The sequence below is a fragment of the Phyllostomus hastatus genome, unplaced genomic scaffold (assembly GCF_019186645.2).
Source record: "Phyllostomus hastatus isolate PE091 unplaced genomic scaffold, TTU_PhHast_1.1 phas_contig_58, whole genome shotgun sequence".
Lineage (NCBI taxonomy): Eukaryota > Metazoa > Chordata > Mammalia > Chiroptera > Phyllostomidae > Phyllostomus > Phyllostomus hastatus.
This window is the reverse complement of record NW_025333916.1, coordinates 60162106-60176192: the sequence shown is the minus strand read 5'-3', so window position 1 is coordinate 60176192 and position 14087 is coordinate 60162106. Positions and strand designations below refer to the sequence as shown.

The window sequence follows — 14087 nt, the reverse complement described above, 5'->3', positions numbered from 1 at the left end:
CAGACCCTCTGTCCCCTCTTCAGCCTGGGCCCGCCCCTCCTCTCCAAGGGAACCAAGTCCCAACAAGGAATAGCCTCTGGTTGTATTTTTGTTTTTATAAAACTTAAGGATTCTCTGTCGACAAGTTACAAAACCTCTCCCAGTCCCATAACATGGCTATCGAGTACTTCCTGAGTTTGTTTCTGGCTAGTGGTTTTACGTATGTTTTGGATGTGACTGGAAGTTTCGTACTAGAGATTTCTCATTGGATTGGGGTCTTTAGTTTGCTTTGGATAGCAGCTGATTAAGCAGCTCAGAATCTTGGGTTGTGGTGTTTTCTCATGACTTTTCACTCTCCTGAAAACCCCTATGGTGTTCCAGACAAAGCAGTGTTCTGTGGCTTGCGAAAAGAGGCAAACATTTCTCCCCCTTCTCGGCCCCAGCTACACCCTGACTTCACTGTCTATTGTTGAGCTCTACAGGCAAGACACGGAAAGGATGGGGGAGAATAAAGGAAAGGGAAAACGAACGGTGGATATATCCCAGAGATATTTAAATTGTCCCGAATTGATGCTGAGGAGCTACATTTTCCAAGAGCACCGCCAGGCACTATTTACCACACCCGAAGTGATACACAGAAGCCCGGGCAGGGTCTTAGAATGAGAATATGCTCCTTCAAGGCTCCTCAGGTGAGGGACCAGAGCGGATTTAGAGATGATCCTGCAAATGGAAGTTCTCAGTTTGATACAGAGCCGACCAGAATTCTGGAAATCTTGGGTCCGAGTGTGACACATTGGCTCTTGGGAGATGAGAATAATCAGCGCAACAACCCTCCCAAAGGGCAGACGGGTGGGAGCTGACCTTTACTGAGCACCTTCTGTTTCCCGTCACCGCGCTATGTGATAGAATTGCTACCGCGCTGGCTGCTGTTCTTACGGGGAAAAGAGAACGTTACAGAGGGTGTGGCGGCCCCCGGGAGAGAGTCGACTGGTGATTTACTGCTCCCTTCACTTACGTGGGGCAATAAAATTGTAATGTGTTACTCCAATCATACAGATTAAAGACTCATTTATTTTATGGTTAAAGAGGTTTAAAGGTGCTCATTAGAGTAAAAACTCTATTAATATAATTTTCAAATAAGTAGCAAAATGGCTGCATCTCTTTTTGGTAGAAAGAGAAAGTGCAAGTGATATATGAGTGCATTGCGGTATGCAAGAAGACTAGGGCCCTCAAGATTTCTATTTCTTTAAAAGTTTTTATTGATCAAAAGCTCCAGCACACACTTTCACACACATATATTTCCTCTATAAATTTTGGCATCTTCAGTAATGAAAACAACCACTTTTATTTTCTAATTTGAGAAGACAAATGCTCTACAGGGAGCTGAGTGATATAGAGACACATAAACGCACCTGTTCATGAGATTTTAACTTCTCCTTCATAAGATCAGCACTTCTTTTCAGTTGTTCATTTTCACCTGTGCAAAAATCATCAAAGAGTATCCTGACACACAGCACTTTTCAATTAATATGGGACTGTATCCCACACTTCAAGTTTCCATGCATGCACGTGTCTGACACTTGCAAACAGCTCTACTGCATGTCTAGGACACCTGCACACAGGGCGGGGGACTGGGATATTGAAACAAAATTATCATTGTTCTCCGAAGAACTGCCAGCCTAGTGGTGAGACAGGTGTGTGAGTAGCTATGATATGTCGTGATTGCCCTGCAATGGCAGCGTGTCTGAAATGCGGCGGCACCTGGGGAAGAAAAGCCTGAGTCAGGAGAGGACGGACAGAGGAGGGGCCACTTGAGCTGAGACTCCAGCCCGTGTTGGAGGGCACTTCGGATGCAGGAAACTGTGCAGGAGACTTCGGCCTTGGGTGCGTGCGGCACGTTTGGGAAAATCACACTCGGAGCGCAGCTGCTGTTGGAGTGCACACAGTGAGGAAGACGTGCTAAACAGCTGGGGCCATATCCCAATAGGGGGTAGACACATTCTATGCAGATGCTTTAAGTTTTATTTTACAGGGTCACCAAGACATTTTATGGAGTCATCAAAGAATTCTGAACAGTAAAGTGTTACAGTTAAAGAGAGTATCTGGCAATGCACATAGGATGAGTGGGAAGGTTTTGAACCCAGAGGAATGGATATCAGGAAAGAGACCAAGGGAGAACTACCAGGAGCCTAACTTAGGTCAGTGGGAGCAGGAGACACAAGGAAAATGAAGGTAACTGTTTAGACGGTAGAATCAGCAGGGGCTTTAGGGACTGATAGGAGAGCAGAGGCGAAATAGAAGGAAAACCTCTGCCTTTTGGGTTTCTGGTTTGGTAACTGAAAAATCCTTAACAGTTTGGGAAAATTAAGAGGAGGAGATTTTTGAGAGAGAAAGAGTAGATCTGGCGCTTTACCATGCTGCACTTGAAAAGGCTGGGACATCCAGGACAACGTTTCTGGTGGCCTGAGAAACACGTAGGGGTGGCCAAAGGGAGAACAGTCTATGGGGAGACTGGGAAGTGTCCAGAGATGCAGGAGAGAGTGGTACAAAGACAAGAGGTTAAAGGGGTTACGATCAATGGCAGTAAATGCAATAAGTAGGGTCAAGTGAGAGTACTTGGAATGAAAACTTCGGGAGATGCCCCACTGTTCTAAGTTAAACACCAGGTAAAAGTAACTAGAGACATTGATTGCAGACTATTATTCCCTTGAGGTTTGACTGTAAAGAGTGAGGACAATGGAAGGGAATAAATCCAAAGTCAAGGGAACTTTGTTGTCTTGTATGTTTAAAAGATGAAACATACTGTGTATGTGTGTTTGTGGGGGGGTGGAGGTGGGAGATGGGAGGTGGTACAGGGGAAAAAATGGTAATGGAAAAAATGCAATCAAAATAATGTAAAAATCCCTGGTTGGGGTGGCTCAGTGGATTGAGTGCTGGCCTATGAACCAAAAAGTTACAGCAGGGCTACTTAAAATTTTGTACTACCATACCCGTACAAAGATGGTAATGTGAATATTGGTCAATATTTGATACCCTTTTGCAAAGAAATACTGTATTCATTATTGAATTATAATAGACTTTCTGGAAATTAAAAAAATTAGCTTACCAGAAGCTAAATTAAAAAATATTTAAAGTTTTAGTTAAAAAGTTTTTCTGGTAGATGTTTTATTGAAACAAAATCCTGAAAACAGTTAAAGTGAGTATCACCTAAACCCTAAAATAAGACGACTGTAAATAAGTATGAATGTTCACGCACTTCTTAAATGCAGCTCAGTGCGGTGTTTGCTCACGGAGAAGGGAATTGTGCTCTGAGCCGTCCGCACTGAGACGGGGCAGTGAGAGCCCAGCCGGCGGTGGGGTGGGAATAAACCACTGGGAACAGTGAGCAGAAGGCTGGCACCGCGGGAAGTGGGCATCTGTGGGCCACGTGGGGCCAGAAGCCCGCCACAGTCAGCCAGGACATAAGGCAGTGGAGACGGCACGGTTCCCCAGCTGTTACCCTTCCCAATCTCCGGAGCAGCAGTCAGTGCTGTGCATGGGCATGGAGGTGAACCCCTTCCACACCGCAGCTGCTTTTTGACGGTGTAAGTGCAAAGTCTTCTAGTACAATTTCTGTATCTGTCTCATTAACATTAAGGGAATGTTTCAAGGGAAAGCAGTGGGGAGGGGGGTAAGAACTAATAGTAAACCTTAAAAAAAGTTAAATATCAATTAGAACATTATGAAGATAATAAATAACATGCCAAGTCAAATAAACGGCATGTAAGATCACTATTATATCTCACTATGTAAAGTGATACTTTACACAGGTAAATAAAAAAGTGAGTAACTTTACACTGGTTAAAAAAAGTGAACCCTTCACCTACCCACGCAAAGTACTTCATGACAGAAGCAGAAGACTGAGGGGAGGAGTCCGTTGGGAGGGACCCTGGAGGCAGTTCAGTCCGACCCCCAGTCCAGGAGGAAAACCCCACGGACATGGCGCCGCGGCCGAGTCCGAACGGGACAGAACCCTCCGGGGCTCACTGGGCGTCGGTGGTAGGCCTACTGGGTGTCAGTGGTAGGCCTACTGGGCGAGCCCGCCTAGCAACAGGCAGAAAAGCTGCACGTGTCAGCTCCGCTCACACAAACGTGGCCTTAGTCGGTGACGAAAGCTCACACGGGAAACAATCACTGCAGTTCGGGCAGAACGTTCACCGTGTGACTATCCGACCAGTAAATGCCTGCGCTTCAAAGCTGGGCGCGGGTTCCTGGGGACTGGGAGCACTACCGTGCCGGACTGTAAAACCCTGGTGTTCTTGTCAGAGTATGACCGAGCTGTTCTGCTGTTCTCAGCACGGAATTTTGGGTCTCATAGTAAATGAGGAAGATGGTAAGTATTAAGGAGACCTTCCCTTTGCTGATAAATTTATAAGACCAAATTAAAAAAACTTATTATCAACAATGTGAAAACTATCTTTAAAGGTGCTCAAATATATGTTCTTAGATTTTATTTTTTCTAACTTACCTTTCAAATTATGTTGATATTCAATTGTCTGTTGTAGCCCTTTTATCATAGTATGAAGAGTAGCACATTCTAAAACAAAAAAAAGACAAATTTGTTTGAAGATTATCTGCTTTCATTTTGGAAATATTCTCTCAAAATTGAACTACATAAAATAAAACAATACTTAATTGACAACGATCAGATCTTAATAAAGCAGCCAGGCATCTCAAAGTAAGTTATATAAAATGACTTTGTCCTACCCTTTAAGGCCAGTGCAATTCAGGGTTTGGAACCCTGGACAGGGGAGGCCCTCGCTGTGCCTGAGCAAGAGCTGCCCCAGAAGTCAGGCACGCGTGGAACTGTCTGGGGACTCTGGAGAGTGTATCCCTGCGAGTTTTCCGTGAAAGAACACCCCAAGAACAGAGAGTAGAGGCACATTTGGAGAGCCAGAGCTGGTGAGGTATCATTTGGGTTAAGATAATGCCTTTCCTCCTCTCTGTCCTCTTAGGCTTTTATGCCCGAGTCCCAGGGCAAGGGAGTGGTGATAAAAGGAGTGAAAACCCAATGTGCCGCTACAGGGCATCAGCGCTTCGGTGCCAGTGACTTGTGATGCATGGGGGACAAAGCCTCCCTTGCAAGCGTCAGTGCCCAGATACACGCATAAAGCTTCCAGTGTTCTCTTGGGTACCAGCAGCAGCAGCTGAACCTCTGATGGGGAGCGACAGTGGGGGAACTTCTGAAACTTGAACCAGTCTGCTTGGCTGTAAGTTCCAGGGTGGCAGGGACTATTTTGTTTCATTTACTGCTTCTCCCTAATACGCAGGGCAGTTGTGGTCCATAACAGGAACTCCATACATATTCGTGGAGTGACTGATTCACAGGCAGGCAATGCCAATGTAAGCCAAAGCAAGACAGGAGTAAGTAGAGAAACTCTAGTCTTAAAACAATAACATACATTGTATTACTATTCTAAGGGCTTTGCAAATATTAAATCTCTTAACCCTCTTAACCCGATGAGGAGGTTCCTAGTCCTTGCTTCATTTTGCACAGGAGAAACGGGCTCACCGAAGGGCAGCAACTTGCCCAAGGTCCCACTCACAACTAGGACATGGTAGAGCCAGAATGTGAACCCCGGCAGCCGGGCCCCGGTCTATGATTTTAACTACTTCACTGACACCGGGCAGGCGAGCTTAGGAGAACTTCTTCACAGTGATTTGTATAAACTGAGGCTCTGGAAAGGGAGCAAGAACAGAACCAAAGACTCTTTGTGATAGTTACTGGTATCTACTGCATTTTTACTATAAGGTTAGGAACCATAGCTTTCACTACCTTAAGTTTATAATTATACTAGCTAAATATATAATGTTTAATAACTTTATAAGGTAACAATATTTTTAAAAAACATACTTTAAAGTTGAAAGGCAATCTCACCTCTATGCACTTGGCTTAATTAATAAAATAAATACTGAGCCTTATTCCCTTTCTCCCAGTTTTACAGGCCCATGACCAATATTCAGCAGGCATGCACTGGTAGGACACACTAACCAGCCGCCATTCTAATTGGGCATCTGTTTTCATGGCTAAATTGTAAATATCACATTTGTAGTGAATAAGGTGCCTAGTTATAATAATGGTACCATTTATTGAATGTTTGCTCTGCCAGGCATTATACTAAGTGCATTAAAAGCACCACCTCAGCCCTGGCTAGTGTGGATCATTACACTGAGTGCCGGCCTGCGAATCCACAGGTCGCTGGTTCAACTCCCACACAAGGCACATGCCTGGGTTGCAGGCCCTGTCCTCAGCTGGGGGTGTGCAAGAGGCAACCAATCCATGTATCTCTTGCATATGCATGTTTCTCTCCCTTTCTTTCTCCCTCTTTTCCCCTCCTAAAACTAAATGTATAAGATCTTAAAAAACAAAACAAAAACAAAAACACCACCTCAGAAGGTGGTATCATTATCCTGATTTTACAGAGGCAGCAAGTCATCCACGGAGATCTGGCTACTTGCCAAACATTCCCCAGTCAGCGTATGGAAGGTAGAGACACGTGTCTCTCACTTCAATCTGTGCTCTCACTCTGCTGATCCACTTCTTCCTCGGGGACGGTGGGGCAGCCGATGCCCCATGGCCCCAGGAGTCAGGGGACTGGCTTAGACTTCCCTCCTTCACTTTCAAGCTATGACAGCCTGGCTATGTTGTACAGCCTATCTGAGCTTATATTCTTCATCTGCGAAATAAAAGTGCAGGTGATACCCATCCTACCTCATGTAGAAGACTGTTCTCATGCATAAGACTGTTCTGACAACCAAATGAGAAAATGCACTTTCTAAACTCACTCTCAGACATTTGTGGGGGTCGATGATGACGTGGCTCTCCCACCAGCCGCTGTGAGGGCTGGGGGTGGGGGGGGGCCCTTGGCCAGAAGGAATGTGTGTTGTTTTGGGAGAGGGTGGTGACTCCTTCCTTATCTCCTTTTGGGAGTGGCTTCTTGTCCTGTGACTCCTTCCTCATCTCCTTTTGGGAGTGGCTTCTTGTCCTGTGATGGCCTCTGGACCCTTCCACACACTGAAGTCATGGAGTTTAGAGTCACACGTAGGACACGTGCCCCCTTTGTCTGGGGCCCTTAGAGCCAGTGAGCCTCAGCCTGGAGGAGACGCGGTCTCTCTCGCACCGACCCGCCCCCGCCAGCGGTGCGCTGCCCTGTGACGTGAGCAATCACCGGCGCGCCCACATCTGCTGGTCCTCAGGGTGGTCTTTCCGGAACATCAGGAACCTGTGAGCAGCTCCCCGGTTTGGGGCTCCTGTGTCACAGCATTCAACACAGTTACGGCCGCTGTTATTATATTTCCCCTTTATGCCTCTTAACAATTTGTATATGTCTCTTTTCTCCCTTTACCATATTGCGTTTTAGTTACTTGTGTTTTCTCCCACTAGACAGTAGACCCGTTCAGGAAAAGATGATGCCTTTTTATTTTGATGTTCCTTGGATCCAACATGGTAACTATTCCATAAGTGTCCAATAGTTTTTTTTTTATTTCTTGACTAAATGGAAGCACCGATACCGTGTGGGGAGAATGCAAAACTCCACTTGCAGTGAGAGGTCCCACACGCCCACCGTCTTCGCCTACACTAACAGACACGGACGCGTTCTGCAGAAGTTAAAAGCTCCGTGCAGTGAAAAGATTCTGCTATTGTGGTTTTTCACTTCTCCACTCCTCCCACACTCCCTCTATCATTCCCACCACCCCTCCAGACAAAATTCCCACCATGCTCCATTTTTGTCTCTCGTGCTCTTTCCCAGGAACAGAATGAGGGATAAATTACATTTGATAATGCCCACTTCATGGATGTTACTGTGTTAGCTGCTACAATTAAAAATGTAGGAGGCAGAGGCTCTGCTGTCACTTGCTTTTTGTGTCTTTTATTTTATTATTTTTTAAAGATTTTATTTATTTATTTTTAGAGAGGGAAGGGAGAGAGAAAGAGAGAGAGAGAAAGAGAGAAAGAGAGAGAGAGAGAGGGAGGGAGAGAGGGAGGGAGGGAGAGGGAGAAACATCAATGTGTGGTTGCTGGGGGCCACGGCCTGCAACCTAGGCATGTGCCCTGACTGGGAATCGAACCTGCGATGCCTGGTTCGCAGCCCGAGCTCAATCCACACTTTTTGTGCCTTTGAGAGGCATGAAATCAGTAATTCATGGAATATGGTAACTGAGGTTTCCTCAGTAATCAATCAACAAATTAAAAACAGCACCCCGAAATTAAAAGTACACTAAATGTTAAAAAATGTGCATTTTACAATTTGAACACAAGGTGGCCCTCCCAACACGTTTCTTTTTTTAAACAGCAGAAACAGGCTCAGTAAGGAATTGTTCCTTATTCATTTTTCTAAACTAAAGAATGTCCCCACTCATTATTTTAGAATAATGGCTTTCAATTTTCTTTGCAAACGTTCACCCAATTATCATTTATATTGGACTTTATAATGAAATTTGAACAACACTACAGTCCTGTTCAATTCTTAAAAACTTGAGGTCAGAATATTAAGCTACTTATACTACCTAATTTGGTAAATCAATGACTATTTTGAGCTCAAATTTGGGCTCTACCATTAACTAGCACTTTTCTCATGGACACCTATTTCATAAAGCAGTTGGAAATGTTAAAACAATTATGCATGAAAATAATTTTTACAGTACTTGGTCCTCAACACTAATATTATTTATCATGTTGAAATGGCAAAGAAATTCTTTTTCTGGTGCCAGATGTGCAAAGTAAAATATCACAGTCTTATTCACTATTGTTGAACAAATTCAATCATCTATATAATCTGTTCTTCTTTTCTAAACAAATTAATACACACTGGACTCTGTAAGGTGTCATTTTTACTTGTTCGCTTACTTCCACTGTGTATTATTCAGCAAAAAGGTATTTAGATTTAAAATAATTAGATGTTTAAAAAGTATTTAAATTATTTTTTCAAATATAAAATACACATGCTACACAAGTATAGTGCAAAGTGGCTCTCTCTTCAGTCCCTGCCCCCAACAAACCAGTGTCCCTCGCCCCAAAGCCAGCCCCGCAGAGAAACACCACCTCCTCAGTGACCGGCCCTCCCAGCAGGGGCCCAGCTCCCTCTCAGGCCCAGACCGGGTGCCGGGGTGGGGGGGGGTGCAGCTGGGGGCCAGCCACTGGGAGCTGAGTGACAAGTGGCGTGGGAGTCTCAAAGAACAGTGCAGCCCCGACTGGTGCGGCTCAGTGGATTGAACACTGAACCTGGGGACCAAAGGGTTGCTGGTTGGATTCCCAGTCAGGGCAAATGCCTGGGTTGTGGGCCAGGTCCCCAGTAGGGAGCGTGTGAGAAGCAACCACACATTGATGTTTCTCTCCCTTGCTTTCTCCCTCCATTTGCCTCTGTCTAAAAATAATAAAATCTTAAAAAAAAAAGACAGTGCAGTGCATCAGCCTAGCAGAGTCCATTTTTAACATTAAAATTTTTGACCCATCTGAAATTTCTTTTGACCCATCTTGAAATTTCTTTTTGGAGGCAGGAATTCAACTGTATTTCTTCCCCCAGTTTTGGAGGCCTGGACTGATTCTTGGATTTGCCATTTGTTAGCCCAGTGGCCTCAGACTGATTATTTAACTTCTTTTATCTTATTTTTCTTCATTACTGAGGTGGAGTAATAATACCAGTCTTATCTGTCTTTCAGGGCTATTTTAAGGATACAGTGATAGTCTGGAAAGTGCTATGTAAATTTAAGATATTTTACAAATGCATGGGGCAATATCAATCACCATTATACCAAAACACACTCTCATTAGAATTAGCATTTGTTCAGGTAGCAAGAAAACTAACCTTCTTTAAGTGAGACCTCCTTTGTTTGCATTCCCTTTAATAAACAGTTAGTTTTTTCCAACTGCATATCCAGTATATTATTCTTTCCAGTGGTTTCTATCATTTTCTGTAGAAGAAACAACGTATATCATTACCCAGTCAAGGCTGTTATTTTGGCTTCCTTACCTAAGTACATAAAGACAAATGAAAATACAAACCACTTCATACCTGCAAGTATAATAATTAAGTCTGATGTAACTTGTACCCCATTCTGTCCAACTGTTTAACCCCTAGTCCTATGGTTAGCAATTCCTTAAGCATGTTCCCCAAATATCTTATGATTATACACCTATAGGGAAGGATCATACTCTCCTCTGTTCCACACTTTGGATTTGCACTCGGCACCATTACCTCGGACATGATGTCACAAAAGCACACGTAGGTCTACCTCATTCTTTTTAACAGCGGCATTTTGTTTCATTTATGAACATTATGCAATGTATTTAATTAGTTTCCTATTGAGGAAAATTTGTGCTGCTTCCACATTTTGCTCCTGCAGATAATTAATAAACGTTCCTGACTACATCTCTCTCTGGTATCTTTGTGAACAGTACAATAGCTGCCCTGTACCCGTCAGACGCCAGCAGAAACCACCAACTCACGACCAGCCTCGTAGCGTCTACACCCACTTCCTTATCGCCACCACTTCTGAATTTATCTCAGAGCAACCCCTGACATTAGGTTATTTCATCCATGAATATCACCATCAACGTGTACCTCTAGGAGCTAAGACTCAACAATACAATCACAATACCATTATCACATCAAAAATGAACATATTTTTTATTTAAAATGTTTAAGAATATGATAGACATTTACAAAATAAGCTCTAAAAACTTTGCACCTGTTCCTTACCCATCAACAGTGCTAAATCTCATTCTCTCTTATTTTGGTAAGAATCGCTTGGTTAACAAAAACAAAACAAAACAAAACAAAACAAAAAAAACCCATACACACCAAAAAACCCAGCTCACTGTTTGGGAAAAAAAAAAAAAGCTCATAATGGTATCTCAAAATATCCATCACAATGAAAATTCTTTGACAATACTACATTGAAATCCATCACAATGAAAATTCTTATGACAATACTACATTGTGCAGATGAAAAGGAGGAAAAGGGAAGGATGATAAGGAGAGAAAACTGAGGCAGGAATTATTTCCCCTCTTCCTCTGCTTCACAAGCCCACTCCCCAGATCTTTAGTTTCTCCATCCACATTTTCTCAACGGCTATTCCCCCTCCTCTCCCAGGCAGAGGAGGGGAAAACCCCTAAGATATGCTTGTGGACTCGGTCTACCATGTAACTTGTCCAGAGCTGGGCAGGGAGGACTTCAAATGGGCCTGCTTCTAGGCAAAGGAGAAGGAAAGGGACCAGACAGGATGGGAGAGAGTAAAGAACCTGCCAGAGCTAGTCACAGTGGTAAGACATTGAGGACTGAGTCTGCTTCAGTTCTCACTAAATCATCCCTGAGTCTGTGGACATCTTAGGCATTTAAATATGTATTTGCCCTTTAACTTTAGCAAAAGTACATCAATTATTCATTCCCTTGCCCCAGAAACATTTCGATGCATTAGTATAAATGATCCAAAATCATATATATTTTAAATACATATTTAAAATCATAATGGACTTAGCAAAGTTTTCCATGATGTTTACCTGCTCATTTGGGGGCTGTACATTTTTCTTTCTTCCAGCTCCTATACATTTCAACCGTTTGATACCTTTACGTACCTTTTCTATCTGTGAGAAGTCGTGAATGAGTTTGTCAAGGTTCACACTGGTAATCTTTCTCACACATCCATTGCTGCCGTGATCCATGTCCAAACTAGTGCAGAGTAAATAGTGTTAAAACAAACAACAAATGAAATCTAAAGCACTACAAAAGTAGTAGTAACTCAAACACTGATGTTTCTTTACTCCACTCACAAAGCATCGATGTGAGCTGCGTTTCACTCACACAATTTTTGTTAAACCCATTAGCAATAGTCAGATCCATTAAGACTTCTCCATTCCTCTACACCCTTGGTGAGTTTTCTCTAAAGAAATATAAAATTAGTGTAATGATATATATAACAATTACTTGTCCCTACTGTGCAAAAAATTAATGATGCCACTGTTCAATACTCATCTCCTTGCCATCAGCATGGCTTACTTAAAATCTGATGCATTACTAAATCTGATGAATGACATTTAAATATGGGTATTCTCAATTTACTGTATTTAAAACATTTGTTTAACTATCATGCCACAAAGATTTTTTTTTTGCTGTATTTCTTGGTACTGTGCTTATTGCCATGGAATGGATTGTGAACCCCCTCCAAATTCGTACGATGAAGCGCTAAGCCCCCGGTGGCCCGCACAGAGGGAAGGTCACGTGAGCACGTGGTGAGAAGGTGGCCATCTGCACCTCAAGGAGGGGGTCCTCACCAGACAACAACCCTGCTGGCACCTTCATTGGGAACTTCTCAGCCTTCAGAACTGTGAGAAAATAAATTTCTGCTGTTTAAGCCGCCCAGTGTGTGGCATTTTATTGTAATGCCAGAGAGTAGGGGAATACACTTATTTTTCACATTTTGTTTGGTAACCAAAAGACATATGGAGATTAATGTGCTCAAACCAATCACTCCATATTTGTGTTCTCTTGCTGTTTTGTGTAAGAGTAACATTTGGGTACAGTCAGCGGACTGTTGAAGTGAAGAAGAAGAGTTTTGGTTTAATCCTATGGAGCCAATCGTAAGAAATCCAGTAAAGATGGAGAAATTGACTTTTGCAAACCAGCCAGCATTTACATCTAGGGGCAAGAGAAGTGTCTAGAAAAATCAAGATTAATACAATCTAAGAGTATGAGACACTTGTGTTCAGACTTTTCTGTAGCAAAGAGGAGGGGGCAAATACAAATTTGAAATTTAGCCACTGTAGGTGAGGCCAAGTGGCAAGAGTCCAAAGTGAAAGGTAAGTGAAACCCCCAAAGCAATTACTGAAAGTAATTTTAATCCCCTTATTATTTTAAATAAGGTACACCAAAACACAGACATTGCTCCCCAATTTGTTACTTCATTAAAAAAATCCCATTTCCTTCCTCTTTTTAATATTATATTCCTTGAACAGCTATTAGCGGTTTTTAAATCTGAGAGAATTTCAGCTGAATATTTTAAGTGTATTGAATTACTTTCTTGCGTATCAAATGTACAAGTAAAACTATATAGAATCCCTTAAATAGTTAAAACTTGACCCTTAAGGCAGGAGAAGAATTGAAATAGCATCCCAAGAAAAATACAGTAAAATTCTTCTTGGGGTAACAATTTAAAAATCATCTCTATTTGATATACTGTTGTTATTTAATAGAACTATATATGATAGTCTTAAATAGTTCATGCAAAAGCCTCCTTAACATTTCTTTTTTTCTTTTTGGCTCCTAGCATTTTCAATAAAAAAAGGTTTACCAGGGTTTTGCCTCAGAACGTGGCTCCCGAACAAAATTCATTTCAAGCTGAGCTTAGTTCTCCTCGGGCTGCTTTCCCCTCGCGAGGCCCCGCCGAGCTTCCCTTCCCAAACCGCCCCCCAGCCTCACCGGCAGGGGGTGCCCGCCCTCCTTCGCCCGCGGCCCCGCGCCGGCTCCTCCCCCAGGGAGCTGGCGCCCCCGCCACCTCCCAGCTCCGAGCGCCCCTGCCGCCGTGACGTGGGCTCCCGCCGGGGGCCTGGCCGCGTCTCTGCCGAGCAGCAGAAGCGGACTGGGGACCCTCGGGGCCCAGCTGCAAGCGCCCCGCAGGCGGCGCCCGCCCGGCGGGCTTCTCCGGCTCCACCCGCTTCCACCCGGACAGGCTCGGCTGCAGCCCGGGTGCCCCCCGCCTCCCCCAACCCCGCGCCCGCCCGCGGGTGCGCGCTCAGCCCCGATGTTGGGCTCCCCGCTCCCCCCACCTGCACCCCGCGTCCTTAGCGGCCCCTACGCGGACGGAGCGCCGCAGGCGTGGCCGAGGTGGCGCGGCCTGGGGGTGTGGAGAGGAGAGTGTTTTCACACGCGGGGAAAGCGGGAACTGCGAACCCGCCCAACACGAGTCCGGGGTCCGCCGCGTCTCGGGCTCCCGGGTCTCCTCCGCGGGCCGGTCCGCCCCCGATGGGCCTCCCCGCCCCGGGAAGCAGGTTCCCGCGACCAAGGGCCCGCCCTCCGCCCGGCCCCACGTGCGCCCCTGGCCCAGCACCCCGCCACCGGCCTTACCTCCCTGG

The 14087-nt window shown here is 44.5% G+C and overlaps 1 protein-coding gene across 2 annotated transcripts in view; it reads right to left on the bottom strand.

The window, feature by feature from the left end:
• The window catches only part of CCDC152 (coiled-coil domain containing 152), a 21537-nt gene extending 7450 nt beyond the window's left edge, over window positions 1-14087 (bottom strand). The window contains exons 1-5 of one of the 2 annotated variants that reach the window (XM_045847870.1): window positions 14080-14087; window positions 11595-11688; window positions 9825-9930; window positions 4487-4555; window positions 1392-1456 (exon numbers count right to left, since the gene is read on the bottom strand). In XM_045847870.1, the coding sequence (XP_045703826.1) occupies window positions 1392-1456; window positions 4487-4555; window positions 9825-9930; window positions 11595-11681 (327 nt within the window). In that variant the 5' untranslated portion in view covers window positions 11682-11688; window positions 14080-14087. Of the gene's footprint in view, window positions 1-1391; window positions 1457-4486; window positions 4556-9824; window positions 9931-11594; window positions 11689-13781; window positions 13956-14079 lie in introns of those variants that run through there. The other variant, XM_045847869.1, reaches the window with a different exon arrangement.